General features: G+C 50.2%; 1 protein-coding gene and 1 long non-coding RNA gene across 5 annotated transcripts; one reads left to right on the top strand and one right to left on the bottom strand.

Moving 5' to 3' along the window:
- Positions 1-4: 4 nt before the first annotated feature.
- On the bottom strand, positions 5-23,850 carry Zswim4 (zinc finger SWIM-type containing 4). Of its 2 annotated transcripts, none has more exons than XM_021632230.2 (14): positions 23,631-23,850; positions 21,820-22,021; positions 18,893-19,249; positions 17,324-17,403; positions 17,028-17,178; positions 14,629-14,796; positions 13,678-14,031; positions 12,041-12,178; positions 11,514-11,768; positions 10,893-11,028; positions 7,868-8,022; positions 6,068-6,231; positions 3,058-3,139; positions 5-1,857 (listed from the first exon to the last, which is right to left on the bottom strand). In XM_021632230.2, exons 1-14 carry the CDS (start codon positions 23,766-23,768, stop codon positions 998-1,000), a joined length of 3,240 nt encoding a protein of 1,079 aa, XP_021487905.1. In that variant the 5' UTR covers positions 23,769-23,850; the 3' UTR covers positions 5-997. The 2 variants fall into 2 exon arrangements, with proteins under 2 accessions (XP_021487905.1, XP_021487904.1); XM_021632229.2 differs by having other exon boundaries at positions 17,255-17,403; positions 23,631-23,848.
- On the top strand, positions 23,087-27,548 carry LOC132656854 (uncharacterized). Of its 3 annotated transcripts, none has more exons than XR_009594627.1 (4): positions 23,087-23,230; positions 24,501-24,735; positions 26,132-26,200; positions 27,310-27,548. It is a non-coding gene; the product is annotated as an uncharacterized LOC132656854 (long non-coding RNA). The 3 variants fall into 3 exon arrangements; XR_009594629.1 differs by having other exon boundaries at positions 27,201-27,548; XR_009594628.1 differs by lacking the exons at positions 26,132-26,200; positions 27,310-27,548 and adding an exon at positions 25,421-26,114.
- Positions 27,549-28,000: the final 452 nt, after the last annotated feature.

Raw genomic sequence — 28,000 nt, 5'->3', positions numbered from 1 at the left:
AAAGTTTAAAAGAAGTTCTGTTCAATCTTTAAAAAACGAAGAGAAAAGAATACAGTATAGGATTCAATAAATAGGAAAGAAAAGTTACAAAATGATGCCAACTTTTTCCTTAATATACAAGAGAGAAGACAGGTTCATCGGGGTGGAGTCCCTCCCTTCTCTTCCTCCCCAGGCCAAGGCCTGGGATGAAGGACAGCCTCTGTGAGCAGCTAGGGCCTGAGAGAGATGCAGAAATGGCTACACTAAGGAAGTGAGGAAACAAACGGAGGTGTAGAGCAAGAGGAAGACAGGACGGGGGTCCCTGACTGCCTGCCTGTGCCTCCCACAACAGGTTGGAGGACAGCCTGGTTCCTGAGTTGTGTATCCAGTTACTAGTGGTGGGGTCTGGGCAGCAGAGAGCTGAGCCCAGTCTACCCTGTGACCTTGGTGCCCAAGAGAAGACAGGTCCTGGCTGGACAAGGGCGTTTGGGGTGAGGTATGTGGCAGAGGCCCAAGACCTCTTAAAATCCTTCAGTGGGGGTGAGGCATTGATTTGTGCTGGGCGGCTTGGGCCAGGAGCACAGGCCGGCGGGGTAGGACCCCTGAGCTGTGGCGGAGAGGGAGAAACACTCGGGATTTAACCACCTGATGTGAAGTCCGCAGGCACCTGGGTGGTCTCTAGAGGATCTGCTACACTGAATTTAAGAACTAATTTCTGGGAAGTTCTGCCTCCCAGCCCTTCTCCGGAAGTCCTAGCTAACCCTGTGAGTTTGGGAAAGCCAGAGCTTGCTTCTTGCTTATGGGGTACCCAGGCACATCCCCTCTGCAGGCATCTAGTTAGTGGTATGGCTTCGGATCCTTAGATCTCCCATTTGTCCGCATACTCCTAGGCACACACTTGGAATGGTGTCACCTCCTGCCTCCCACCTTCTGTGACTTAATCCTGAAGTGGCCAAAGGCCTCCTGTTTCAGGAAGGCATGCCGGGGGATCCCCATGCTCCTAGTTTTCTACAGTCCCTCAGCCAAACCGCTCCCGAACCAATAGCATCAACTTCTTCTTCCCCTTGTAGGTCTGTTTAAGGTTCTCTAAGAACTGTGCGAACTGGAGGTGCCCGTCTGGTGCCAGAAGGAAAGTCTCTCGGGCTTTGCCCAGGAATTCAATGAAGTCACCATAGTGACGTGGGCTGATGTGGGTGAGGCGTGAGTGGCTAGTGGTGATGTAGGCGGCTACCGCAGCATCTAGGAGCTGGCAAAGTGGTGCCCTGTCAGTCCCAAGTGGCTTGGTAGCCCTGCGGGCTCCCAGTGGGCCCAGACCAGGTGCTGAGAGCGTCCAGCGCCGTAGGATGTCTGAAAGCATGGGTGCACAGTGGATGCTACGGATGATGAGAGGGACAATGGCTGATAATTCATGCCGCCCCAGCGAGTGACTGAGTGAGCAGGCCCACAGCACGTCATTGACCGCGGGGTGGCTGTCTTGGTTGAAGGCGATGCTGAGTTGTGCCAAGGCTAGCGTGGCCAGCTTGTAGGCCCGCAAAGGCAGGCCTCTATGCTCCATGTAGCGTGCCACAGTGAAGAGATGGGCATGGCCAAGGCCACCGGCTGCAGCATCCAGCACAATCTGGTAGGCGGCCTCGAAGGCCGCATGGTTCTTTTCACACAGGGTCAGGGCTGGCAAGGCGCAGTTCTGGGGATCCTTCATGGCACACTGTAGCGCCAAGGTGCGGGCACAGGCCCAGAGCTCCTCTCTCCCGGTCGTGTCCAGTTGCAGCCGCAGCAAAGTGGCATGCGTAGTGCCTGTCACTGCCACTATGGTGACTGCCTCCACTGGGGTGAACAAGGAATACCAGTTCTTCATGATGCTCATCAGCGCTGGTGGGCCTAGGTACAGGGAGAGGAAGCAGAGCAGAGTGTGCGTGTGTGCAGCAAGGCCCTGCCACTTCCCATCCCGCCCTGAAACCGTCCAGCTTCACCAGGCAGACTTTTTTTGGAGGGGTCCTCACTGTGCAGCTCTACTTGGACTCAAACTCAAGAGAGCCACCTACTTCCACCTTCTGAGAGCTGGGATGACAGATGTGGGTCACCATGACCAGCTGGTTGTTTTTGGTTTTTTAAAAACAAGGTCACATGGGGCTGGAGAGATGTTTGGTTAAGAGCACTGGCTGCCCTTCCAGAAGACCTGGGTTTGATTCCTAGCACCTATGTGGTGACACACAACCACTCCTAACTCGAAGGGATCGTCTGGCCTCCACAGGTGCCAGGTGCATATATGGCACACAGATACACATGCAGGCAAAACACCCATACATATAAAATTAAGTAATTAATTTAAAAAACAACAGGCAAGGTCTCCTACAGTCCCGGCTTACCTTAAGGTTGCTCTGTGGCTAAGGATCCACTTTTGGTCTTGCGGTTTCCACCCCCCACATGCTAGGATTAGTCATGTGCCCAGGGTATGCTAGCCCTGCACTCTATCAAATGAACTACTGGCACTTGGGGGATGAGGTTAGGAATCTTGTCCCTGTCAAGCACTTACTCTACTGCTGGGCCACACCTCTAGCCCATGGAGTCTTCAGACAGGGCTTCATTATGAGCTCAGGGTGTCTATACTGCGGGTACTCCTGACTTAACATCCTCAGTGCTCAGGTTCTAGGCACACCACCACGTCTGGATAGAATAAATTCCCTTTTTCAAAGGAGCAGGAGCGGCTGGACTGAGTGGAAACCACAGTGGTGGCTAGCATCTGGAGCCTCCTCCCAACTCCTAACTACTTAAGCCTGGCCAACCACCAGACTGGGTACCACCCCACCTGTGGTTTCCTCCACACTGGCCTAGAGCTGGCAACAGACAAGGAAGGGCCTGCTTTTGTTTTATTTTTATGTGTTTGCTTTTAGGAAGAATTTTTACTATGAAGCCTTAGCTGTCCTGAAACATTCTATATGGACAAGGCTGGCCTCAGACCCATAGATCTCCCTGCCTCTACCTCCCGAGTGCTGGGGTCAAAGGGCTGCACAGCACGCCAGGCAGGGCCAGTTTTTCTGGTGGCTGTGTGGCTTCCTCAGCGGCCCTGCAGGCACTCACCTATCTCTGTGGCACAGCTAACAAGCCATCGCACCATCTCCCTGCGTCGCCAAGTCATTGTGCTCAGTGTCATCCGCATCACCTGAAGGGAAAGGGAATGGTGGGTCCTCAGAGTCCTGCTGATGGCTTAGGCCCAAGGAGGCTGGAGGCTGGAGGCTGAGCTGCTGAGGCAGAGCTGTTGAGAATCCTCATCTCTCTGGCCCTAATTTCTAGCTCAGTGAGACAGGGATAAAAACAGACTGGGAGAAGGGGCTCGGTAATTGAGAGCACTTGCTGCTCTTGCAAAGGGTGGGGGATCTGATGCCTCTGAGGGCACCCACACATATATGCACATATCCATACACACAGCACAAGTCCTCTCGAACATGCACACACACACACACACTCACACATAATTAAAAATATATTTTAAAAAATGAACCTGTCGTGATGGCAGACAACTTTAGTCCTAGCACTCAGGAGGCTGAGGCTGGCAGATCTCTGAGTTCAAAGCCAGCCTGGTCAACAGAGCTAGTTCTAGGACAGCCAGAGCTACACAGAGAGACCCTGCCTAGAAAAACTGGAAATATGGCTCATTTACTAAAGTACTTACTAGGCCAGCATGAGAACCTGAGTTTGACCCTCAGTATCCATGAAGAGCAAAGATCAGGGGCTAGAAAGCTGGCTCAGAGGTTCACATGCTTGCTGCTCTCCCAGAAGACTCAAGTTTAGTTCCCAGAACCCATGTCCCAACTCCAGCACAAGGGATGGCCTCTTTTCTGGCCTTTAAGAGCATCTGAATGTACATACAGACACACATCTATACACAGAAATAAAAATGAACCCTGAAGGAGAATCTACTGCGTGGTGAGTATCTCTGCAGTAATGCCGACCACCACTGCTTTGGTCTAAGTTCTCTCTCAAAATCCCACTTGTAATGAACCAACCAACCCCTCTTTCTAGAAAGTTCCATTCCTCAAGTCAGAAGATTCTTCCCTTTAGCCAAAGCACTCGACCACCAGCCTTTGTCCTCTGTGGGTCGCAGCCTAAAGAAACCTCTTACATTTGCCTGTCCTGAGGCTCCAGGCCCGAACCTGCCTCTGCCACATGGGTCCCTTCTCTCCGTTCTTGTCTCCCCCCTCCTCAATCCCTACAGCTATTAGAGCCTGGGAATGACGACGAATGTCCCTTCGGTTGTGAGCACGCTCGTGTGCATGTGGAGGTCAGAGAACAACCTTTGTGTGCCTTACTCAGGATCTGCCCACTTCGTAGTTGTTTTTAAAGATTTTTGGTTTTGGCTGGGCGGTGGTGGTGCGTGCCTTTAATCCTAGTACTCAGGGAGGCAGAAGGAGGTGGATCTCTGAGTTTGAGGCCAGCCTAGTCTACAGAGCGAATTCTAGGACAGCCAGGGCTACACAGAGAAACCCTGTCTTCCCCTAAAACTGTTCTCCCCTAAAACTGTTTTTAATTATGCATGTATGTATGTGAGAGTATATGCATGTTAGAGCAGGTTCCACTGGGGGCCAGAAAAGTTAGATCCCTCAGAACTGGAGTTATAGGTGGTAGCGAGCTGTCACCCAGGGGTGATGGGGACTGAACTTGGGTCTTTTGGCAGAGCAGCAAGTGCTCTTAACCAGTGATCCAGCTCTCCAGTCTCCACCTTGGCCTCACCTGTTAGGATGCACTGGTGGGTCAGCAAGCCCCAGGGCTCTGCCTGTCTCCAGAACATTTTCAAATTTCTGTATGTATGTCTTTGGTTTTTAATTTTTTGAGACAGGATTTCTCTGTGTAGCCTTGGCTGTCCTGGAACTCACTTTGTAGATCAGGCTGGCCTCAAACGCAGAATCTGCCTGCCTCTGCCTCAAAAATTCTGGGATCGAAGGTACACCAATACACACAGCCAACTATAGCTTTAAAATATTTTTAATTACACTGGGGACCTAATTTTCATCCAAGCACATTATTGACCAGGCCACCTTGAAAGCCAGTCTTAGTATCTTTTATTTGTCTGGTCTTTTTTGAGACAGGGTCTGCAGCCCATATTGGCTGTGAACTCAGGTCCTGCATAGCCTCCTTAATGGCAGGTGTGTGTCACTGCACAAAGTTGGTTTTCTTTTATTTTCTTTTTGGTTTTTCAAGACAGGGTATCTCTGTGTGTAGCCTATCTGTCCTGAACTCACTTTGTAGACCAGGCTGGCCCTGAACTCACAGAGATCTGCTGGCCTCTGCCTCCTGAGTGATGGGAGCAAAGGTGTGTGCACCACCACCAACCATCTGGAGAGCATGGAGCTTTTGGAAGAACAATCAGTTTAACTGCTGGAACACCTTTCTAGCCTCATGATTTTTATTTTAAACAACAGCACCAAGAGGCAACCCCTGGCTCTATTTCTTTCTTTTTTTATACTGGGACTGAAACACAGGACTGAGTATACCCTGCTACAGACTTGCAGAGTCATACCCAGCATCTGATTTAGTTTTGCTTGTTAAAATCTTTATGGGATAGATAGATAATGTTTATCTATCTATCTATCTATCTATCTATCTATCTATCTATCTATCTATTTTTGAGATAGGGTCTCAAATAGCTCAGGCCGACCTCCAACTTTCTATGTAGCCAAGGTTGGCCCTGAACCACTGATCGTCCTGCCTTCACCTCCTGAATGCTGGAATTGTAGGTATGTACCAACATACCTGGCTTATGTGGTGCTAAGGCTAAAACCTAGGGCTTTGTACATGTTAGACAAGCATTCTACCAGCATCCTCAGCCCCTCTTGTGGCCCCTCTTTTGGCTCACCCATTAGCTTGCAGACCTTGCCCTGCCCCTCAGGATTCTCTGCATCTTCAATCACAGTCCTGGAGATGGGTTCCCACCATGAACCTCAAACCTATAGTGATCTCCTAGCACCTCAATTTTAGTCCATAACTCCACTGTCAGATGTGTGACTCCTATGCCAGCCTTTGCCCCAGGGGCAGAGCACCCACTCAGCCATCCCAGGCCACAGCACCCTCCTGGTGCTGTTAGCTGAAGTACCTGTAGGCCAAGCTCCAGTGCAATGCCCAGCAGCATGGTGTCAGGTGGGGCGCTGGCTGGTGTGGCTGTCTTGCAAGCATCCTGTGCTAACTTGAAGAGCAGGGCTGGGGAGTGGATGTTTTGCTGGACAGAGGCCAGGACTGCATGCAGCCACTTGGTATCTCCTGGGCAGAAGTAGGAAAAGAGGAAACAGTTGGAACATCAGTGTAACTGGAGCTGAATGGCCTGTCACACCAATCCTCACACAGGACCTCGTATGTACGGCAGCTCTAAGAGGCTGCACAAATGTTAGCTGTTTTCTGTGTTTGCAGGGGGAGGAGATCGACCTTGTGCGTCGATCCTCAGGAGCTGTGTCTACAGCCTGAGGCTAGCTTTACTAAAGCTGTCACCATTGCTCTAGATTCTATACTGCTATCACTCTGTCCCAGTCACACTAGTCTTCTGTTTAGCATTACCGTAACTTTGCAGTACTGGGGATGGAACCCAGGGCATCGCACATGCTGGGTTAGCACCCTATCTCCAAGCCACACTCCCAGCCCATCACTGGAGGGTTCTAGGGAGGGCCTCTACAATTGAGCTGCAGTCCCCACCCCCACCCCCACCCTCCTGTCTGATTGAATCTTGTTCCACAGCTGTGACCCAGCCTCTGCACTGGCTGTACCCCTCTCCCTTGAAAGAAGTGTGGATTAAACTGTCCCCAGTCTCCTTCCAAATTTTTGAGTTGGAAACCTCTGATGGGATGGGCAACCGGGCTAGATGAGGTCAGAGGGTGGGCCCTGTGAGGGGTTGGGTACCCTTCAGGGACAAGGAAGAACTTTATGTTTCCTCAGTCTCCCACTGCCTCCACTAAGGAGTGTCTGTGTAAACCAAGAAGGGAACCCTCACTGCCAACCAATCCTTCTGACACCTTGATCTTGAACTTTGGCCTCCTAATCTATGAGAATCACACTTGAGCTGCCCAGCTTCTGTTACTCTGTTACTGCGGCACAAGCATGGCTCTGCCCTCATATGGGTCTGTATTGAAGCATCCAGCAGGTTGAGCAAGAGTGTGGCTCAGTGGCTGAGTGCTGGCCTAGCTTACACAAGGCCTAGTCCCACCCTCAGCACCATGGGAAAAAAGACACAGCTGCCTGCTTTAGTGTCCCATGTGACACCGGTACCTTCTTTGTGCACTGATCGTCTCCTTGTTTACTGTCCATGTTGTATGTGATCATGTGAGTGTGGATGTGTACATGCATGTATGTGGAGGCCAGAGGTCAAGCTCCAGTGTCATTCCTCAGGCACTGTGCACCTTTTAAAAATATATTATTTTAGCTCTTAGCGATGGGAGACTTAAGATCTTCCCTGCAGAGGAGAGCAGACAGTGTGGACTTCTCCAACCTTTCCCCAAACCTCTGAATAAAGTTGTTCTAATGATAATATATATATATATATATTATTACATATATATATTATCATTACATATATATACATATATAATCATTACATATATATACATATATAATCATTACATATATATACATATATATACATATATATGTGTATATATACACATATATGTGTGTATATATATACATATATATATATATATGAATTTTTTTTTATGTGTAAGGACGTTTTGTCTGGTGGCACAGCAAACACATGGTGCACAGTCAAACACTCAGGTAATGCGCATACACACAAAAAAGAAAAATAAAAACAGCAAATAAATGAAGGGTAAGAGTGGGTAGGAAATGGAAGAGGGAAGGAGAGGCAGCCAGGGGGACACCAGAACACCAGGACAACGGCCACTGCTCTCACCCTTGGCAGCGGTCAGCATGGTGGAGGCCAGTTCACACTGGCGGGTCTCCAGGTGGCCGAGGATGAACCAGCGGGGAAAGCGGTTGCTGACGATGGAGTCCAGTGGGTTGGGGTGAGCTTCTCCAGCTGGGAATGTTGTCTCCAGCACAGGCAGCCTGGGACAGGAAAGAAGCAAGCAGAGTGAGCTGAGGCCGCCACTGTTACCTCCTGTCCCTACCTAGAATTTCCCAGCGAGAGGCTGGGAGGGGGGAGGCAAGACTTAGTTGGTAGAGTCCGGCACGCCGAAGGCCCTGGGTTCCATCCCCAGCACTGTAACAAAAAACAGCTGGGACTTTAATGGTTACCATGCTACAGAGAAGATATACACCCTGGCAAAGATGGGGAGAAAGTAGAACTTACTGAGGTCCTGAGGTCTAAGCTCAATATTAGAGCAGTTGCCCAGTAAGCACAACACCCTGCATTTGGTACTCTGCTCCAAAACAAAAGAAAACAGAAGCTTACACACTGTTGCCATGTGAGTTAGTACAACCATCATAGAAAGCAGAAGTTCCTTGGGAATCTAAAAACAGAAACACACGCACACAGCCTAGCAAGCTAACCGCTGGGCGCACATCCACAGTAAATCAGTGTGTCAAAGATACAAGGTGCCTGCTGTGCATTGCACCACAATTCACAATGGCCCCAATGTTAAGTCAACACACAGGAACACGTTGAACAGCTACAGAAAACTTAACACCTGCACACAAAGGAATATTATTCAGCCATAAGAGAATGAACTACTACTGCCTGCAGCTCCATGGCTGGAACAGGATGGAATTACATTCACTTCAACAAGCCAGGCTCAGGCAGGAATGCCACATTTCAGTCATGAACAGGAGCTAGAGCCAGGAACAAGCCAGGCGTGGTGACACCTGCCCCAGCAGCACTCCAGAGGCTAAAGCAACAAGGTTAACGTCTCAGGGCGAGGGCTGGAGAGACTGCTCAGTGGTTAAGAGCCCTGCTGCCCTCCCAGAGGACCTGGGTTCAATTCCCAGCACCTACATGACATAGACGTACATGCAGGCAAGACACCAATACATATAAAGCAAAAATAAACTACTTAAAGAGTCTCATGCCAGCCTTGATTTCCCAGAAAGAACCTGTCCTAAAAGAGAGAGAAACAAGCAACAAGTGATATTCTAAATGGGAGTGGTGAAACACTGCCTATGCTGGGGAGTACAGGTGAGGGGCAGGAAAAGTTGGATCATAGGTGTCGAAGTACATACAGTCTTTATCATCCATCCAACTGTAATAATTTACATATTCCCCGTTACCATCATTCTCTTCCTCTCTCACCATGTATCAACTATCTAGGTTTTGAGATCCAGTCTTGTTATGTAGCCCAACTTGTTTTGGAATTTGAGATCTCAACTCAGACTCAATGTGCTGGGATTACAGGCCTGTGTCAGCATAGCTGACTATTAAGAAAAATGCAGGGCTGGAGAGATGGCCCTGAGTTTAAGGGCACTGGCTGCTCTCCCAAAGGTCCTGAGTTCAATTCCCAGCAACCACATGGTGGCTCAGAACCATCAAAAATGAGATGCAGTGCCCTGTGCTGGCAAGCAGGTATACATGCAGGCAGAAGATCCCATAATAAACAAACAAACAAACAAACAAACAAATAAATAAGAAAAGACAAAGAAAATGCATTTAGGCCTGGAGATGGGAACACTCCTTTGGAGGCAGAGGCAGGTAGATCTCTGTGAGTTCAAGGACATCCAGGGCCACACAGAGAAACAGTGTCTTAAAAAAACCAACATAGAAAATAAATAAAGAAAATGCATTTAAGCCAGGTGTGGTGGCATATGGCTTTAGTCCCAGCATTCAGGAGGCAGAAGCAGGTGGATCTCTGAGTTGGAGGCCAGACTGGTCTACAGAGCGAGTTCCAGGACAGCCAGGGTTACACAGAGAAACCCTGTCTCAAAACAAAACAAAACAAAACAAAACAAAAACCAAAGACAAACAAAAACAAACAAACAAAAAAACTGAAGAAAAAAAAACACAAAGAAAAAGAAAATGTATTTAGCTAAGTGTGGTAGTGCATGTCTGTAATCCCAGGTGCCAGCAGAAGAATCATGAATTCAAGGACAGACTCTGCTTCAAAACAAACCAAACCTCATCAGAGAAGACCAGGTATTGCTTAGATGTTCTGGGACCCGGCAGTTTGTGACGGGGGAGGTGTGTGTAGGCACACCCGTGTCACCCCTTCCTCTCGCTGGCTCTGACCACAGGCCTACAGGGAGCTCCGAAGCTGCGCTTCCTTTGTATGAGCTTCCACAGAAAAGAAAATGATGCTGTCATCCTGCAGATGCTCTGGGAACCAGTGTGCCCAGAGTGCCCACCAGGTTCTGCTGGAGCACTCCTCCCACCCACAGGGCCCTTCTGCTCCCCTCCGGGGTCTTCAGTGATTTTTTTGCCAGGTTCCCTTGAAGCCCACATGTAAAACTGCAGCTTTTTGTCCAAGTCACCCCTTTTTCTGTTCTCCTCTCCCCACCTCCTGGAGCACCAGCTGCATGAGGCAGAAGGAGTCCTTGCAGCCTGGGCTCTACCGACTTTGTGCTGCACTTGTAACCACCAGCACACTGCTTGGTCCAGCGTGGCAGAAGCATTTGTTGAATGACTTAATGTTGCCACTAACCTAGACATACTTTACACATGAACAGAAATATAACTGCTGAAGAAGCACGTGTGTTATACAGGCAATGCTTGGCACTGACCCCAACCTAGGCCAGCCTAGCACTGCTGAGTCACGCCCCAGGGTGGGACCCTAACCCTCCACTGAGACAAACCCTCCTAGAAAAGCCTGCACTTGGACAGCCTTTGCGGTTGTAGCTGTGAATCATTCTCCAGTTCATCATATTAGACACTTTCATTTAACAGTGAAACACACACCCTGCTGCATGCGCTGTGGGAAGACTCACTAGCCAGAATGAGACCCAGCTTGGGCCTGGGGCTCCCAGCCCTTTACTCCCTCTCCCGCCCTTACCTCATGGCTCGGAGCGCCAGGCGGAAGGCCAGGTCTGGGTCGTGGGGCAGCAGCGCAGCAAACAGGTATCGGGCACAGGTGTGCATGGGTACGCTCTCCCGGAAAATCACTTCTCCGAAGCCACTGAAAGGGCCTCCTACAGGGACAGGGTGACCTCAGTCTCCGCTATCCCTGTGCTCCAGATGAAGGTGGAGGAGAGGAAGAAAAGAAGAAAAGAGGGGTGCCTAGGCAACACTGTGTGGTGAAGGAGAATGAGGCTACAGGGTGAGGAGGCACGCAGCAACAGCAAAAGCGGAAGAAGACAATAGGGCCAGACAATGGGCGGGGCTACACTATGGGGTGGGGTTTACAGTGCGGTAGGCAGACAGGTCAGAGTAGCCTTGGACCACAGACCTGTGCTGGCAAGCAGGTATACATGCAGGCAGAAGATCCCATAATAAACAAACAAACAAACAAACAAACAAACAAACAAATAAATAAGAAAAGACAAAGAAAATGCATTTAGGCCTGGAGATGGGAACACTCCTTTGGAGGCAGAGGCAGGCGGAGTGGACTGAGCTGGAGGAAAGACCCCACACCTGGTCCCATAGGGCTACAGCGGCTGGCTGAGCGCCAGCTCACCTTCCAGCAGCAGCCCAGCCTGCTTGCGCAGCACCTGCACCAACCGCTCGTCCAGCTCCACCTCCTCCAGCAGGGCCAGCAGCTGCTCTTCGTTGCGCACCACTTTGTCTTGGGCATACAGGCCCTCCGGCAGGGCCCGCTGCTGCCCCAGCCCCAGCAGCGCCACTTCCAGTGCTAGTGCCAGGTAGGACTCTCCAGGGCTCCCCGGCACTGGCACGTGCTGGTACGCCAGCTTTCGCTTCTCTGGGGCGGAATCTGGGGAGACACATCCACAGCTGCCGAGATCCAGAACACTTCCCCCTTCTACAGTCCCAAGCTTGGTGACAGTAGTGGAGAGAGGTTCCGGGAGAGTTCCAAGTCTCTTAGCCCTGGCCAGTGGCCCCCTGACTTCGAGGAGAGGCTACTGGCTCCTGGCCCTGGTAGGGCGCACAGCCAAAGCTACCAAGCTTGTCACCTGACCTGCATTATCTGGCCCAGATAATGTAGGAGGGTGCAGGCCCTCCTACTGGGGTTCTCAGGGTGAGTACCTGGGAAAAGATTGTGAAGCTCCTCCTCCACGCGGCAGGCCTCCAGAAGTGCCCTGCAGAGGCAGCCAATGGGATCCAGGGGATGGCCCACCCAGCCTTCAGTGCTTGTGACGCAAGTAGCACCTTTCTGGAGCAGCTCTGAAAGGGAAGAGGCAGGCTCTATTCAGCCCCCCCCACCAAGCTCCGGAGGCTTCTTCTCCCACACCCACAGTCTCCCGGTCCTACTTGCCAGGCTGTGGGCCACCTCGTCTTGCTGAGACATGCAAATCAGTGCTCTCTTCTCCTACCCTGACCCCCTCCACATCTCTGCAGCCAGGCTCAAACTGCTTTGAGGCCCACCCAGAGGCAAAAAGTTCTCCTAAGACACATGTAGGGCTACTCATCCACTGACTCGGAATAATGCACCCTTGCCTCTGAGTTCTCCCTGTGCTGTTCCCGAGTCACCTAGAGATTAGCTCTGACTCCACCATTCTTGAGCCTACTCCTCCCTTATACCCTTCAATTTCACCAGCTTCATTGCTGAGAACCCAGCCAGTAGCTTCCTGTCTCCAGATTTAGTTACGGCATCTTTCTTTCTGACACAAGATTTCTTGTAGCCCTGGCTGTCCTGGAACTCACTCTGTAAACCAGTCTGGCCTTGAACTCACAGAGATCCACTTGCCCCTACCTCCCTGAGGGAGTAAAGGCATGCACTACCACCACCTAGCTTGTCTTCCTGTCGTTCAGTGCGATTGGCGCTATGTTTGTGTGCATAAGGTACATGTACCTGCACATGTGTGTGCATGCCCCAGGCATATAACGAGGGGAAAGTCCAGGGTTGGGAGTGCTCCTCCAGCCACCTCTATCTTTAGAGACAGGGGCTCTTCAGTGACCCTTCAGTCCTGGAGCCCACCTGCTAAGCTACATTCGCTGCCAAGCATGCCCTGTGACCTGCCTGTCACACCTAGCAACGTGCCCAGCTTTTACTGCAGGTAACGGGTGTACAAACTCAGACCCTCTGACTCTCATGCTTGCACAGCCAGCACTTTAACTAGTGAGCCATTTCCCTGTCTTTTCTTTCCTTCTTCCTTCCTTTCTTTTGAGTCTGGGTCTCACATGTCTCTTTCCAACCTGCAACCATTCTTGAAAGTCATGTAGTGCAAACCTGCCTACTACAGGGTCTGGACAGGTCGACATTTCCCAGCCTCCTGTGCACGAAATGTGAATGAAGAAAGGGAATGCCATCGTTCTTCTATGGCAACTGCCCTGTGGGTGGGGTGGCCAAGGCAAGGTACAAAAAGAGGTTCTGGTGGCAAGTTAGGGTGTCTTCCTGGGAACTGGCCCAAGAGCTATACATACTGTTAGCAGTTTGAGCCAATTCCTATTCTTTTCTGTTCTTTTTCTTTTGCTGCTGGGACTGAGACCCAAGGCCTCAGACATTAACAAAGACTTCTACTATGGAACTGCCCCTGAGCCATTGAGTTTTCCCACCACATAGCACTTCAGTTTTAACCAGTAGTATTTTTTTTATGATAAAATCCTTTCTATCTGTTAAACTGAAGTGGGAGCTGGGATAGAATCCAGACCCTCTTTGTGACTTCTTATGGGGCTGGTGTTTGTCTTGGGCACCTGGGTCTGAAGTCTGTGTCCCCACGCACCTTTTTTTTGCTGCTTGTAACTCTCGAGCTGGTGCCGCCGCTGCAGCCGCAGGGTGTTGATTATGGCATAGGCCAGCCGCAGAGCCTTGTGGGGGTAACCGTGGGCTCGCAAAGTATCCACTCGTGCACAGGCAGTAGGGAAAGGCTCGCCCAGCCAGATGGGGTGGCCCTGAGGGTCAAAGGTTGGCTTGTCACCTCCCATGTTGCCAGTGATGCTGGGGCCACAGGAATCACTGGCCAGGATCCTCTGCAGGTGGCTGTCATTCCAGTGCAATTCTCCAGCCTGCAGTGCTCGGCTGAACACCGTCCGCCGGGGGCTGGTGCCTGTCACCTCCTCCTCTTCATCCTCTGAGCCTGCAGGAGAGGTGCCCAATGTGGTAATGCTGGTGCTGGCGGTCTTGCTGGCGGTCAAGTCATAGCCAGCTTCTCCCACTAGTTGCCAGCCATGAGTCCAACCCCAGGCAGGTGATGCATGTGAACTCTTGAAGCAAATCTTCAAAGGGAAAGTGGGGCTAGTGTCTGTCACAGCACTGGTACACAAGTAAGAGAAGTCTCCTTCCTCCCTGCTTGCCCATTCTTGTTTCTTCTCTCCTCAGTCTCTTTGCCTCTCTTTAATCTCTCTCTGCTGTTTTTCTGCCATCTCCTTCTTTACTTGTCTCACCCATACCCACATCACTGTCCTCTCTTACTGGACTCCTACTCTTGTTCTTCTCACTGCATCTTTTGCTAACTGGAGGTCCATCAAGCACTGTATCGCACTGTCCTTACAGTGTCATTACTTTTGTCCCCAGGTGCCATTGCTTGGCACTTGCTCCCTCTGGCTAGGAGGACAACGAGTGGCCAGAGGCCTTCTTTCATCTCTCTCCTGGGGCACAGTGCTGTGATAGAAGGTTGGGCTGCAGTGAAGGGGGATGGTTTTGTTGGAAACAGGTGGCAGGGCCCCTCTCCTACCTGTTCTAGAGGTCAAAGCAGGCTGTAGGCTGGGGATGTCAAAGGAGTAGTTGCCCTCTTCCAGGGGGCACACGTCTAGCTTGTCCCATGTGCTAAGCAGCTGCAGCCAGCCTGACCGCTCATCAGGTTTGCAGTGGGGGCTCAAAATGACACAGACCCATAAAGCTCCTGGAGAACAGAGAGAGGCTCAGCATCCAGGCCAACATCATTAATACAGGCTGACAAACTGATGCTGCTGCTTGGGCATGTGTCCTAAACCTGGGCTGCAGCTCAGTTTCTCCTCACATTTATGGAAAAGAAATAAAATAGGGCCAGTGAGAGGGCACAGTGGGTAAAAGTGCTTGCCACCAAGACTGATGCCCTGAGTTCAGTCCCTTAGACCCACACACACACGGAGACAACTAACCCCACAAAGCTGTCCTTTGACTGCCATGTGTGCCGTGTGGTATGCCAACATAGATACACACAATATAAATAAATGTAACTTTTAGAGAGAGAAAAACCGAAGTATAGCAAAGAAGCTCCACTAGTCTGCCTGTAAGCTCCTCAGGGCTCAAGCCAGGGTTTGCTGCCTACCATGTTTGTGTGTTATCTCTTTCTCCTTTTTCTTTTTCTCTACCCCACCCCCCACTTTTTTTTTTTTTTTTTTTTTTTTTTTTTTTGAGTCAGGATTTCTCTGTGTAGCCTTGGCTGTCCCAGAATTCATTCTGTAGCTCAGGCTGGCCTTGAATTTATAGAGATCTGCCTGCCTCCGCCTCCACAATCTTTCCCTTCCCTCCCTCCCCCTGCTGCCCCTTGGAATCTCTTGTCGATTGACTATTAAGGTAAGATTTGTCTTTGCTCTTGTTCTGAGGCAGGGTCTCACCCTGTAGCTCAGGCTAGCTTGGAACTTCACACCTCTGTCTCAGCCTCCAAGGTGCTAGTACTATAGGAACTCCCAACTAGCGCTGCCACATTTTCACATTTTTGAATGGTGAGGAAAAAATATTAAAAAGGAAAAGGAGAATATTTTGTGACTCATGCAAATGATACAAAGTTCAAAGAAACAAGAGTAGCTGAGGGTTGTGCATGCCTGTAGCCAAGCACTCAGGAGGCTAGGTAGGACTGTGGTACCAGCCTAGGGTACAGCATGAGACCATCTAAAACCAAAATTGCCCATAGATGTGTTGTTCAAATACTTCCCTATGTGTTCAATAACTGAGTGCCTATGTACAATCCTGTGGCCTCGTTCCTGCCACACAAACACCCGACCACTGGCTGTGCCCCAGCCCCTTGGTGACAGATCTGGCTGCTTATCTGCTACACTGGTGGAGCCCAACAAAGCTCAAGACACTGTTTAGCTTTGGGAAACTCTAAGTTGTGGCCTGGCCTAAAACTATCAGCTCAGATTCTAGGATCCATCATCTGTTGCTTCTATTAGACATGATGAGGGTTGAAAGGATTAAAAAAAAAGCAGGAAGGCACGGTGGCATATGCCTATAATTCCAGCACTCAGGGAGGCAGAGGCAGGTGGATCTCTGTGAGTTTGAGGACAGCCAAGGCTACACAGAGAAAACAGAACAAAACAGAACAAAAGCAGGACAGGAACAGGCATCTTTTTCTTGTTATTATTCTTCAAACAATACAATGACAACTATTTCTGTGGCCTTGACCTTGTACTTTAAGTCACCAGCGGTAACTTAGAGAACACAAAGGGCCAGCTGAGTCCCAGCTCAGGAGTGCAGTACATGTTTAGCAGGCCTGAGGCCTGGAGTTCTATTTTCAGCATCAATCAATCAATCAATCAATCAATCCAGCCATTTGTGGTGGTGACCTGGGAAGTAGAGGTGGAAAGACCAGGAACCCAGGGTCATCCCTGGCAACACTGTGAGCTTAAGGTCAGCCTGGGCTATCCTGAGACACTCTATCAAAATCAAAACAAAGCTGTACAGAAAGGATAGATATAGACTCTCTGTAAACACTGCCTAGTTTTATCTAAGGGTCTTGAGCATCCCAAATGTCTGTGTCTTGGGAGTATTTAGGACCAATTTTCCAAGGACACCAAGGGACAAAGCTATGCAGCACTTAAGTATCTCTGCAAGCAAGCATCCTCCCATCTACCCACCATTCATGAACATATCCATCCATACTGGCTGGAGCTGGAACTCAGGGTCTCACACTTACTAGGTGACCCTGCAACCACTGAGTCATATCCCAGTAGTAACCATATAATACTAATCATGAGTCTTCCCCATCGAATATTAGTTCCAGTAGAGCCAAAGATTTGTGCCTTGTTCTCTCTGGGAGTTCCAGCACCCAGCAGGGTGGCCAGCATGTCGGCAGCACTTAGCAGTGTTGAGTGGAGGGAAGATCTGAGGCACAGATGCGAGTGTGAGTAGAAGCCGGGTTCTAGGCCTCACCCAGCTCGTCCCACAGCTGCCGGCACTTGTCTGTCATGCCAGCACCCTGCTGTCGCCACAGGGCCAGGCGAGGGTCCTGCAGAAACTGCTCAGTCATGAGGATCAGCATGCGTGCTCCATTAGAGTCCCGTGCCCGCAGCATCTCCCGCACCTGTGCAGAGAAGCAGGCGGTAAGAAAGGGAAAGGCACGCCAGGACCTCTGCTCTGCCCACCCCCAGCCCTGGCACCTTGCTGAACATGGAGCGCAGCTGCTGGCTGGCCCCATAGTGGCCACCATTGGACAGCAGCTGCTTCACCTGCTCCTGGATCTGCTCCTCATCCAGATGCCAGCAGTTGGCATCTTCTGTGCCTGCACCCGCTGTGGGATCCGGGGCACCTGTGAGTGACCAGACAAGTGTAGAGCGGGCGTCAATCTTCCCTCTGTCCATTCCTCCAAAATCAGCAATCTACCCCATCAGGACCAACACCCACTAGTGTGCCTGTCCATTCATACCAGCAATCCACCTATGAACTCACCACCAATCCTTTTGTCCCTCCACCCACTCATTTATTCAACTATCTAACCATCAATACATCTGTCCATTGGTCTCTCCATCTGTCCATCCACTGATTTGTCCCAAAGACTACAAGCCCCTCCATTCAGTCAGTCAGGCACTCAGTTCATTCATCTACAGAAACACTGTATGTATCCATTCATCTTCTACAAAACACCAGCCATTCATCCATTTACTCATCTATCTTCTTAACCAGAATACCACCCATCCATATTAAGCCAGTTTTTATCCACTGGTTCACCTCCATACCAGTTCCTCCATACCCACATCCATTATACCGCCTACTTCACTGCCTCCAATCCACCTACAATGTATATGCTCATCCCATGACCCCACCTGCCCACCTTTCTACTTGTCTTCCCAGTCAAAATACCCACCCTCCTATTTATCCACCAGTCAGCCATGTTGCCCAACCACTGAGCTGGTTCACAAATTATGTTTCCCCTCAAGCCCATCACTCCTACATGTTCCTCCCAGAATACCTACCATCAGTCCCTGGTGTATGCACCTACTGGTCTGTCTGTCTAGGTTTCTTTCTTTTGTTTTTTTTTTGTTTTTTTTTTTTTTTTTTATATAAGACAGGTCTCACTCTATAGTTCTGGCTGTCCTTGAACTCACTACGTAGATCAGCTAGCCTCAAACTCACAGAGATCCACCTGCCTTAGCCTCCTGAGCTGGAATTAAAGGTGTGTGCCACCATGCCTGGGTACTCACTGGCCTTTCAGAGTCCCATAAAAGCCATCTCTACCTAGCTGCCCATCTTCTCCTCCAATGGCCAGCCCCACTCACCTGCCACTGGACTCAGCTACCCATCTGCTCACCCCAAAATTCTTCCATGACATCAGTTTACCCTAATGATAACCTCCTAGAACCCACCCAGCACCCCATGACCCACCCTAGCTCCCACCCACTACTCATCTACCTGCTACCTTCCTACAATTCTAGCCAAACAAACGTCAGCATACCCTCCTTCCCAACATCTCCCAGATCCATCCATGCCTCATCATGATACCCACCTTAAGCCTTTACCCTGGGATTCCTGTGTGGGAGCACCTCACACTGGGGCTGAACCCTTCTTCCCTTGCCCACTGCCTCATGTCTCTCTCTCAACATGAGGCAGGGTGTTCCAATCCACCTCAGCCTCCCTGGTTCTGAGATGACAGGCCAGAGCCACCACACCTTCCTTTTTTCTAACTGTTTGGGTGCCCTAGGGTCAGACACCTCATGATGTACCTCTTTCTAGATGTGTGATACCCCCCGAAGCAGGGCACGATGGCCTCTGCATCACAGTCCCTCCTTTCCTGCACTCACCATGAACCAGGTTGATCTCAGAACCCAGCAGGAGGATCTCGTCAGCAAGGCGCTGGGCGGTGGGTAGCACCTCAGTGTGGTGGGCGCTGATGAGATACTGCACAAACTTTTGAAGTTGATCACGGTTCATCTGTGACAGAGTCTCTGAGATGGGCAGCCGCAGCTCCACCTGGCGTGCGTGACGGATGCGGTACAGGGACAGTGCTACCACATGGGCACAGTAGAAGAGGTCTCGGTTGTCACAGCCACAACTCACAGATGTGATCTTGCAGCGGTCAAAGCTGATAGAGACACGGTAGACCTGCTCTGGCTCTCCGGGGGCCCCCAATTCTCGGATGTTCCCACTCAGGTGGAACCCTAAGATAAAACACACACAGTAGAGACTGTATCATCCCAGCAAGATCTGGATGCACAGCCCCGTTGAGAAACTGAGTGCGAATCACCCATGCCTCCCTCAGTTTTCACCATCTGTCCACAGGCAGCAACAATGCTCTCCCCAGGAGGTCTAATAACTACATGACAAGCATTACTCATGGCAAGCATTTAGAATGGTTTGACATAGAGTTAAGTCACAAACAAACCCTTATTCTTTTTTTTGGGGGGGGGGGGTTGCCTCATTGTTCTTCACTTTGTTTGTTTGTTTGTTTGTTTGTTTGTTTATTTTTAGACATAGTTTCTCCGTGTAGCTCTGGCTGTCCTGGAACTGACCATGTAAAACAGGGTGGCCTCAAACTCATAGAGATCCGCCTGCCTCTGCCTCCTGAGTGCCAGGATTAAAGGTGTGAGCAACTATGCTGGCCTCCACCTTATTTTCTGAAACACATTCTCTCCTTGAACATGAAGCTAGCCATGGAGATTTTTGTCTCTGTCTTCTTAGTGCTGGGGTTTACAGACATGAAATACCACCCCAGGGTTGTACATGGATGCTGAGCATCTGAACTCAGGTCTTTATGCTTGAACAGCAGGCACTTCACCAAGTAAGCTTCTCTGTCCCTATTCCAATGATCAATAAATAGTATTGGCAGTGTTGACACAATGTTTGAAATGCTTTCACCAGCCCTTGGGTTGCTGTGGTTACAACCAAGCTTCCAAAGCTCTAAACTTCCTGAGAACATCCCGAAGGCCCGTGGCACCTGAGGACAAGGGGATGATGGAGCAAGTCCTGGGCAGTCCTGGGTGTCTGTCACGCTCATCCGACTGGTTGGGCAGCCTGATGAAACCTGTGTCATGCAAGGAATGGCTTCCTCATACCAGGGGTGACCATGGGGCCTATGGCTAGGTTATGCCCAGGTGAAGGGGTATAAAGGCTGCCACACAGGGTCACCACAGCTGAACCATGAGTAGTTATAATGAGCAACCAAGGATAAAGTCCTAATCATGCTTTGGCTCAATCATTACTGGTCGTCTTCTAAGCTCCATGCTAGACCTAAAGCCTTTTCCCTCATCTTCCTCCATTTTCCCAAATCCAGCCTTTTCTGGTCCTTTTCTTTCCTTCTACTTCAGAACTACTAGGTCCACTGGCTGAAGTTTAGAGTTTGCTTTCTCCAGCTCTAACTTTTGCTCCTAAGCCTGACTTAGAGTCCTGAGGTGTGATGTCAACTCTGACAGCTGATCCTAGGTTTCTGAATTCTCTCCACTGCCTGAGCTCTGAGCCCACCCCTCATGGGCTTAGCTTTTGTTTATTTTGTTGTTCAATCGGTGCTATATACACACACACACACACACACACACACACACACATATATATATGTATAAACACACATACACACACATATGTAACTTAAGCCATTTTCTCATCAGCGCTCAATAATTGTATACATTCATGGTGTACAGTGTGGTAACTCAATGTGGTATACAACACATGATGATCAGAACAGGGTAACTGGCTTTTCCTGCTCCTTGAACAGTGATTACTTCTGTGTTTGGAAGCTACCATCTTCTTCCTTTTAGTTCTTTATAAAATACACAATAAATTTTTGTCAACTATAGTCACTCTACTGTTCTACACATGGCTGCAAACCTTTGATCACAATCTCTCTCAGGACATTGCTGCCTCAGCCTCAAACTCTGTGTCCCTGAATTTGTGTGACCAGCTTCTACCTGGATCACTGAGGCCTATGATCATTCTGTTTGTTGTTGAGACAAGATCTTACTATGAAGCCTTAGCTGGCCTGGAACTCACAGAGCTCCATCTACCTCAGGCATGTGCCACCACACTGGTTTCTCGAAGCAGGGTTTCACTGTTTCGTCCAGGTTGGTCATGACCTCCAGACCCTCTGGTCCCAGCTCCTGAGCCCTGGGGTTACAGGTCTGTACCACTATATCCTGCCTTGGGCTGGCATACACCACTGCATCACAGATGCCCTCTGTGTGAGATCGGGAACTTCCCTTCCGATGGTTAGCCCCCTAGCCCTCCCTGGGACCTTTGTTCCTTCTTGTCTCCCCACTTCTTCTTCCATTCTTCAGCTCAGCTGTCTGAAGTCTGCCTTTTACCTTCAGCTCACAATACTGTCTGCAAGCTCAGCCTGAAGCTCAAATCGTAAGATTGTCTCAATTTTTATAGGACACCCCCACCTCAGTTCCAGATCTAGAATGAACTCCATCTCAGTTCTCTTCCCTTACCTGGGTCCTCCTGCCAATGCCTGGTCCTTTTCTACTCGCACTTTCTGTTTCACCTGCCTCACCCTGAGGCGCCCCTAAGTCCTGATCTCTGAGGTCTCCTATATGCCTACCTGTAGTACCTTTTCCTCCCATCCCCATTGAAACAGGATCCTACTGTGTAGCTCAGGCTGGCCTCTCCATCACCTGCCTTTGCCTCCCCAGTGCTGTGCCTGGAGAATGGCACAGCATTATTACCCACCGACCTCAGAGCAGGTGGCTCCCCAGCCCCTCTCCCCGCCTCCCCTCATGGGGTGATGCTCACTCACCCACTTGCAGAACTCGATCTACAGCCCCACTCTGCAGCAAGTGCAGCCCACGGGTGAACGGCACCCGGGTGTCCTGCTCGCCTTCTGGGGGCTGATAGCCTAGTGATGAGTACATACAGATCTCCCGCTCACTTCGAGGGAAAGACCAGAACACAATGCGCTTCTGAACCGGCTCCGGCACCCGAGAGAACCGCTCCTCCACCTGCGGGAAAAGCTGGTTGGTTAGAAACCTGGGAGAGAATCCTGGCTTTGCCACTTACAAGCAGCACAACCTTGGATGCCACCTGACCTCTCTGAGTCTCTGTTTTCCCAAGTGTAAAACAGTAATGTAAGAATCAACCAACCTATGTTGATTGGGAAGATAAAATATAAACAAGTGAGCCAAGCCTGGTGTTGTACCTTGAAATCCCAACTACTCGGGAGGCTGCACTTTAGCCAAGTAGTTCAACACCAGCTTGAGGAACACAATGAAACCCCCAGCAACAAAAAAGCTTTCAATACAATAGTATTATTTACAATAGTGCCTGGCTCATAGTTACTGTTCTAGAAGTTTTTACAGCCAGGTCCCAAGGGTCTGGGGTAAAGCCCTCCTACAGCTCAGGCTTTGTTGGGGATAAGAAGTTAGATTTGAGTGAGGGTAAGAATGATCAAGGACACGGGTTCCTAGGCCTCCCTCTGTTCAGTCCCTTATGGAGATAGCATTTCATCCTCACAGAGACATGAGATGCTGAAACCACAGCACTGGGTTGGTATCACTGCCTCAGAACCTGAGGGGGTCAGCGTCACTGCCTCAGAGGAGATGAAACAAACTCAAACTCATCTCTTCAGGACCCCTAAAACAAGGAGCTCAAACTCCCAAGAATAGCTCCACTCTGGGTGTTTTTCCGAGAGGGAAGGGCTATCCTGCCATCCCCTGTGGCCTCTAAGGAAGAGAACACAGCTATGTGAGGCTGTGTTCCAGTCTCAGTTGACTAGTCACTGGCTGGGTGACTTTGGACAAGTTTCTCAACCTCTCTGTGCCCCAGTTTCCTCAAAGTGAGAACAACACCCAAAGTGCTCCAGAAGCTTTCCAGAGTTCTCCTAGCACCTGGCTGGGCCGAGGCAAATCTGTGGGAGTCCTGTAGACGGGTTTGGGGTTATTCCGTGCATGTCACACAGGTTGAACAAGCAAAGGGGCCCTACCAGGGTTTCTAGGAGAAGGGGAGTCAGTGACTGGGCTCCTGACAGTTGGCAGATGACTAAAGAGGGATTTTCCGGTCATGAATCAGAGCCTGTTCAAACCACGGTCAGTCCAAACCCGTCCATCCTAACCCAGAAGAATGGTGGAGCAAAGCACAAGACTAAAAGACGCCTGTATGGGACTGATAGGAGCCCTGCACCTTCCCATCTCCTTGGGCGACCCTAAGATGAGGTGAGGGATTTTCGGGGCTCCACCCACAAGCCACAGAGTAAGGGTTCCTGGTGCCCTTGCCTATGTATCCGAATCTTGGCTCTGGAATGGCTTAAGGGAGGGGGAAGGAGTGGGAGGAGGGGCACAGAGCCCTTCTCTCTGTGACCCTGCTCTTGTCCCACAGTCTGGAGTACTGGGATACATGGGTGTCTTGTGTAGGCCCTACAAAGACGGGGGTCTTCTTCCTGGAGGGTGGGACAGAGACTGTAAGGCAGGAAGGGAGCAGTGTGGGTCTCTGGGCAGGTGTCCCTCTTACGGAGAGAAGCGGGTGGAGGGGCTCGGGGTGCGGGGCCCGGGGGGTGGGGCTGGCCGCTGGGAAGGGGGCGAGGTGTGAGGCCTGGGGCAGGCCGGGGGGCCTCACCTGCTCGAAGGCCCAGCTCTCGGCCACCCGCTTGGCGCTGAGGTCCAGCAGAGTCTCCGGGCGGCTGCGACGGGCCCCGGTCCCGGGCTCGTCCCCCGCGGGGCAGCCCCGGCTGCGCTTGGCCGCCGGGGGCTCCATCCGGCCCGCCGGCCGGGCGACGCGGCCCCTTTAAGAGTCTTCACAACAATGAAGCCGTCTCCGCAGCCGCTGCCTCCTCAGCCGGGGCCCCGCCCTCACCGCCCTACCTCTCCCTCGCCATTGGCTGTCTTTGCGCACCCTTCTCCGAGAAGCTGCTGCTTATTCGTTTACCTCCACGTCAATCTTTTAGATGACATCCAATAAAAGGTCGCAGGGAGAGGCGCTGTCCATCACGGGGCGGTATGAACCAATCACAGCGAGGGGACCGCAGGGCTCGGCCTTGTGAGGAGTTTCGGGGCTGTCCCAGATTCATTCACAACATTCCTCCCCCGCCCCCTTGGGCCGGCCTACGAGCCCAGCCGCTGGGGCTGCGCCTACACACGGCTTTGTTTACGGAGGGTCGCTTCCGGGCGCGTCAGCACCCGGGTTGACTTTCTCTGAGCTGTGTGACCCTAGAAACCCGCGAAACCTCTCTGGGCAACCGTTAGAGTTTGGGTGCTTGAAGAGCCGACCGGGGCAAACAGCCTTCTAGCTTGTGGGCTGTGCCCTTCAGGGTCCCTCTTGAGCTGCGAGCTAAGACAGCCCAGTCTTTTCTACGTATGCGGAATTAACATGAAATTGCACGTCGCGACTCTTTTGACCCATGAGAGTGGCAGTTTCGTTAGGTTCGACTTAATGAATGCCCCACCTCGAATTTTTTTTCTTCCCTGACTCAGCTTATTTTGTCCGTAGCGCGGAAGCCAGCCACCGTCTTCGTCACACGTCATGCCCCACCACCATGACCTAAGGGAACTCTGCATTTTCCTACCCTTGCGGCCGCTCCAACATCATTTATTCATCTCGTCCGGTATTAGGACCCCTCGCACTACTTTTCCCATCCTTTTACTCAGCAAGGTCTCATTATGTAACCCCCGCTTAGTCTGACTGGAGAGCCTTCTGCCTCATCCTCCAAAGTCTGAAATGCCAGGTATGTGCCAGGATAAGGAGGTTGTTAAATGTCTCTGGGCTCTGAGCTCCATAGAGCAAGGGTATGCCCACTGGGAGACAAGTCAGAACACGGAACAGCGCCTAGCATAGAGTAGATGCTCAATCTAAAACTTGTTGACTCAGCCAGTTGATGCTGTAATTCCATTTAGTTGACATGCTCCTGGAAGCAGTAAAAACCTAAGCCTCACAGCCCAGGCCTCACAACTGCAATCTCTGGCACTAGTCCACTGCTTCCTTATGTATGGGTTCTCCCTATCCAAAGTGGCCACTAATAGCCACGAACCCTTGAAGCAGGTTGGTTAATGTGCGGCCATGTTGTAGGGGTAAAGACCGCACTGGAGGAACTGGAGAGACTGCTCAGAGGTAAAGAGCGCTGGATGACCTTCCAGAAGACTTGGGTTGGGTTCCCTGGAGCAAACTGCTATGACTCCAGCTCCAGGAGATCTTACATGCTCTGCAGGACAATCAAAACAGCAGTATTGTGTTAGCTTTCTTCGTTTCTTTGTTTTCATTGTTCCTTTGCTTGCTTTGAGACAGAGTTTTTCTGTGTAGCCCTGGCTGTCCTGGAACTCACTCTGTAGACCAGGCTGGCCTCCAACTCACAGACATTCACTTGCCTCTGCTTCCTGAGTGCTGGGGCTAAAGGCTTTCTCCTCTTGTCCTAGCTTTCCATAGCGTTGATAAAGAGCATCCCAAAAGCAGCTTGGGCTGGAGAGGGCTGATATGGCTGATACATCCTGATCATTGTCCATCACTGAGGGCAGAGACCTAAGGCAGGAGCCTGGAGGCAGGGGCTGAAGCAGAAGCCACAGAAGAATGTTCCTCATTGCTCTGATCCCATGGCTTCCCAGCCTGCTTTCTTACACAAGCAAAGACCACCTGCCAAAGAATGGCTCCATCCACAGTGGGCTGGACCTCCCCACATTAACCAAGAGATGCCCCACAGACTTGCTCAGAGGTCAATCGGATGGAGGCATTTTCTCAGCTGAAGTTTCTAGTTCCCAGGTGACTCTAGCTTCTGTCAAGTTGACAATAAAATAAAATAAAATGAACAGAACAAAACAAAACTAGTCAGCTTTACTAACAATGAAATCTTTAACATAGCCCTAGCTGCCCTAGAACAAACTCCCAGATATCTGCCTGCCTCTGCCTCTGCCTCCTGGGTGCTGGGGAATTAAAGGCATGTGCCACCACAACTGGCCTGAAATCTTTTTAGGGTAAGATGATCTAGGTTAGCATAGCAGTTCTCAACCTTCCTAATGCTTGGACCCTTCAATACAGTTCCTCATGTTATGGTGACTCCTCCCCCTAACCATAAAATTATTTTCGTTGCTATGTCATAATTGTAATTTTGCTATTGTTATGAATTATCATAGAAATACTTTGGAGATAATGGTTTGCCAAGAGGATCACAACACACAGATTGGGAACCACTGGCTTAGCAGGTAAAAGCGATCACCACCAACCCTGACAGCCTGAGTTCAATCCCTGTGACCCCCATGGTAGAAGGAGGGAACTGACAGGCTGTCATCTGATCTTCACACGTGTGCCCTAACACCACAATACATATAACAAAAAAAAATCTAAAAGCATTTTCAGAGAGCTGGGTATGATGGTACATGCTGGTCATCCTGGCACTCAGGTGGCTGGAGGAACAAGCATCACGAGTTCTAGCCTGGGATATGTACTGAGATCCTGTTTCAAAAGAAAACAAAAGAAAAACAAAAGAGGAAGTGGGAGAAGTAGCTCAGCAGTTAAGAGCACCAGCTGCTTTTCCAGAGGACTCCAAGTTGAATTCCCAACAGCACATCACAGTCACAGCTGCCTGTGATTCCACCTCCAGGGATCCCACATCCTCTGCTGACTACAAGGGTGTTAGAGGGATGCACAAATATACATGCTTACACCTAAAAAATTAAAACAATAATAGAATAAAACATCCATACACATAAAATAAAAATAAACTCTCAGCAAGCAGTGGTGGCGTGTGCCTTTAGTTCCAGCACTCGGGAGGCAGAGGCAGACAGATCTCTGTGAGTTCGAGGTCAGCCTGGTCTTCAGAACAAGTTCTAGGACAGCCAGGCTACATGGAAGAACTCTGTCTCAAACAAACAAACAAACAAACAAACAAAAATCTAAAAGACAAAAACACAACAAGCCTGGCATGGTACCTTTATCTTCCTTTCATATTATTATTTTAAAATTGCTTATTTATCATTATATTGTGTATATGCTTATGTAGAGGTCAGAGGCAATGTTGTAGGGTCAGTTTAGTTATTTCACTTTACCTGGGTTACAGGAATCAAACTCTGGCCTCTGGGTTTGCTTCGAAAGCACCTCTACCTCAGGAGCCATTTCACCAGTCCTCCTTTCATACTATTTAAAAAAAAAAAAAGAAGGATTTTATTTATTTATCTTTTACATGTTTGGGTGTTTTGCCTGCAGAGATGTGCACCACGTGGGACAGAAGAGGGAGTCAGGTCCACCTAACAGCAGGGGGCTTGATGCTTACCCTGCTGAATCATCTCTGCAATCCCTTGTTACATTTTTGCAGGCCTCAGCCAGCCTTAAAAAAACCACTACCTTTTCCCCAGGAAGATGGCTCAGCAGATAAAAGTGCCTGCTACCAAGCCTGAATGCCTGAATTCCACCCCCAAACCGAAAGGATCAAAGGAGAGTCTAGAATCCTACATGTTGTCACCTGACTTCCACGCATGCAGTGTGGCAATGTCGTGCACACATATATACATTCAGACACGAAATAAGTAAAATGCAATAAAAAAAATACAAGTCACTGTCTTCAATGAGTGTTCTGTGATAAGAGTGCTGGCTTTGCTTGCTAGGCCCAGAATGCCATTCTTAGTAACAGGAGGAGGGGCAGGAAGGTGAAAGGGAGAAGCAGGAAAGATGAGGGAGGGGAAAAGGAATAAAATCCCCAAACCCTAGCCACAGTGACAGTGACAACTACCTCCCATTTCTCAGATGAGGAAACTGAGGCTTACAGAGATCAATTTACTGAGGTCACCCAACAGGAAGAGGTACCTTAGAAAGGCTGCAAACCCAGATTACTGAGGATCTTTGTTCTTAATTTTCAGTCAGGGCCTCCAGGCTGAGCATGCTGGGGCAAAGACAGACCCAAGGGAAGGAGCTGGGGGACTTAGGTCTCCCTTTCTGAGTGTGCCTGGGGGTTGGCTACCCAGGGAATTTGTTAGGAGTCTGATCATGTCCCAGGGGAGGAGGCATCA

The sequence above is a fragment of the Meriones unguiculatus genome, chromosome 10, assembly GCF_030254825.1.
Source record: "Meriones unguiculatus strain TT.TT164.6M chromosome 10, Bangor_MerUng_6.1, whole genome shotgun sequence".
NCBI classification, from domain to species: Eukaryota; Metazoa; Chordata; class Mammalia; order Rodentia; family Muridae; genus Meriones; species Meriones unguiculatus.
The sequence above is the reverse complement of the archived record's forward strand: the minus strand, read 5'-3'. Positions and strand labels throughout refer to the sequence as shown.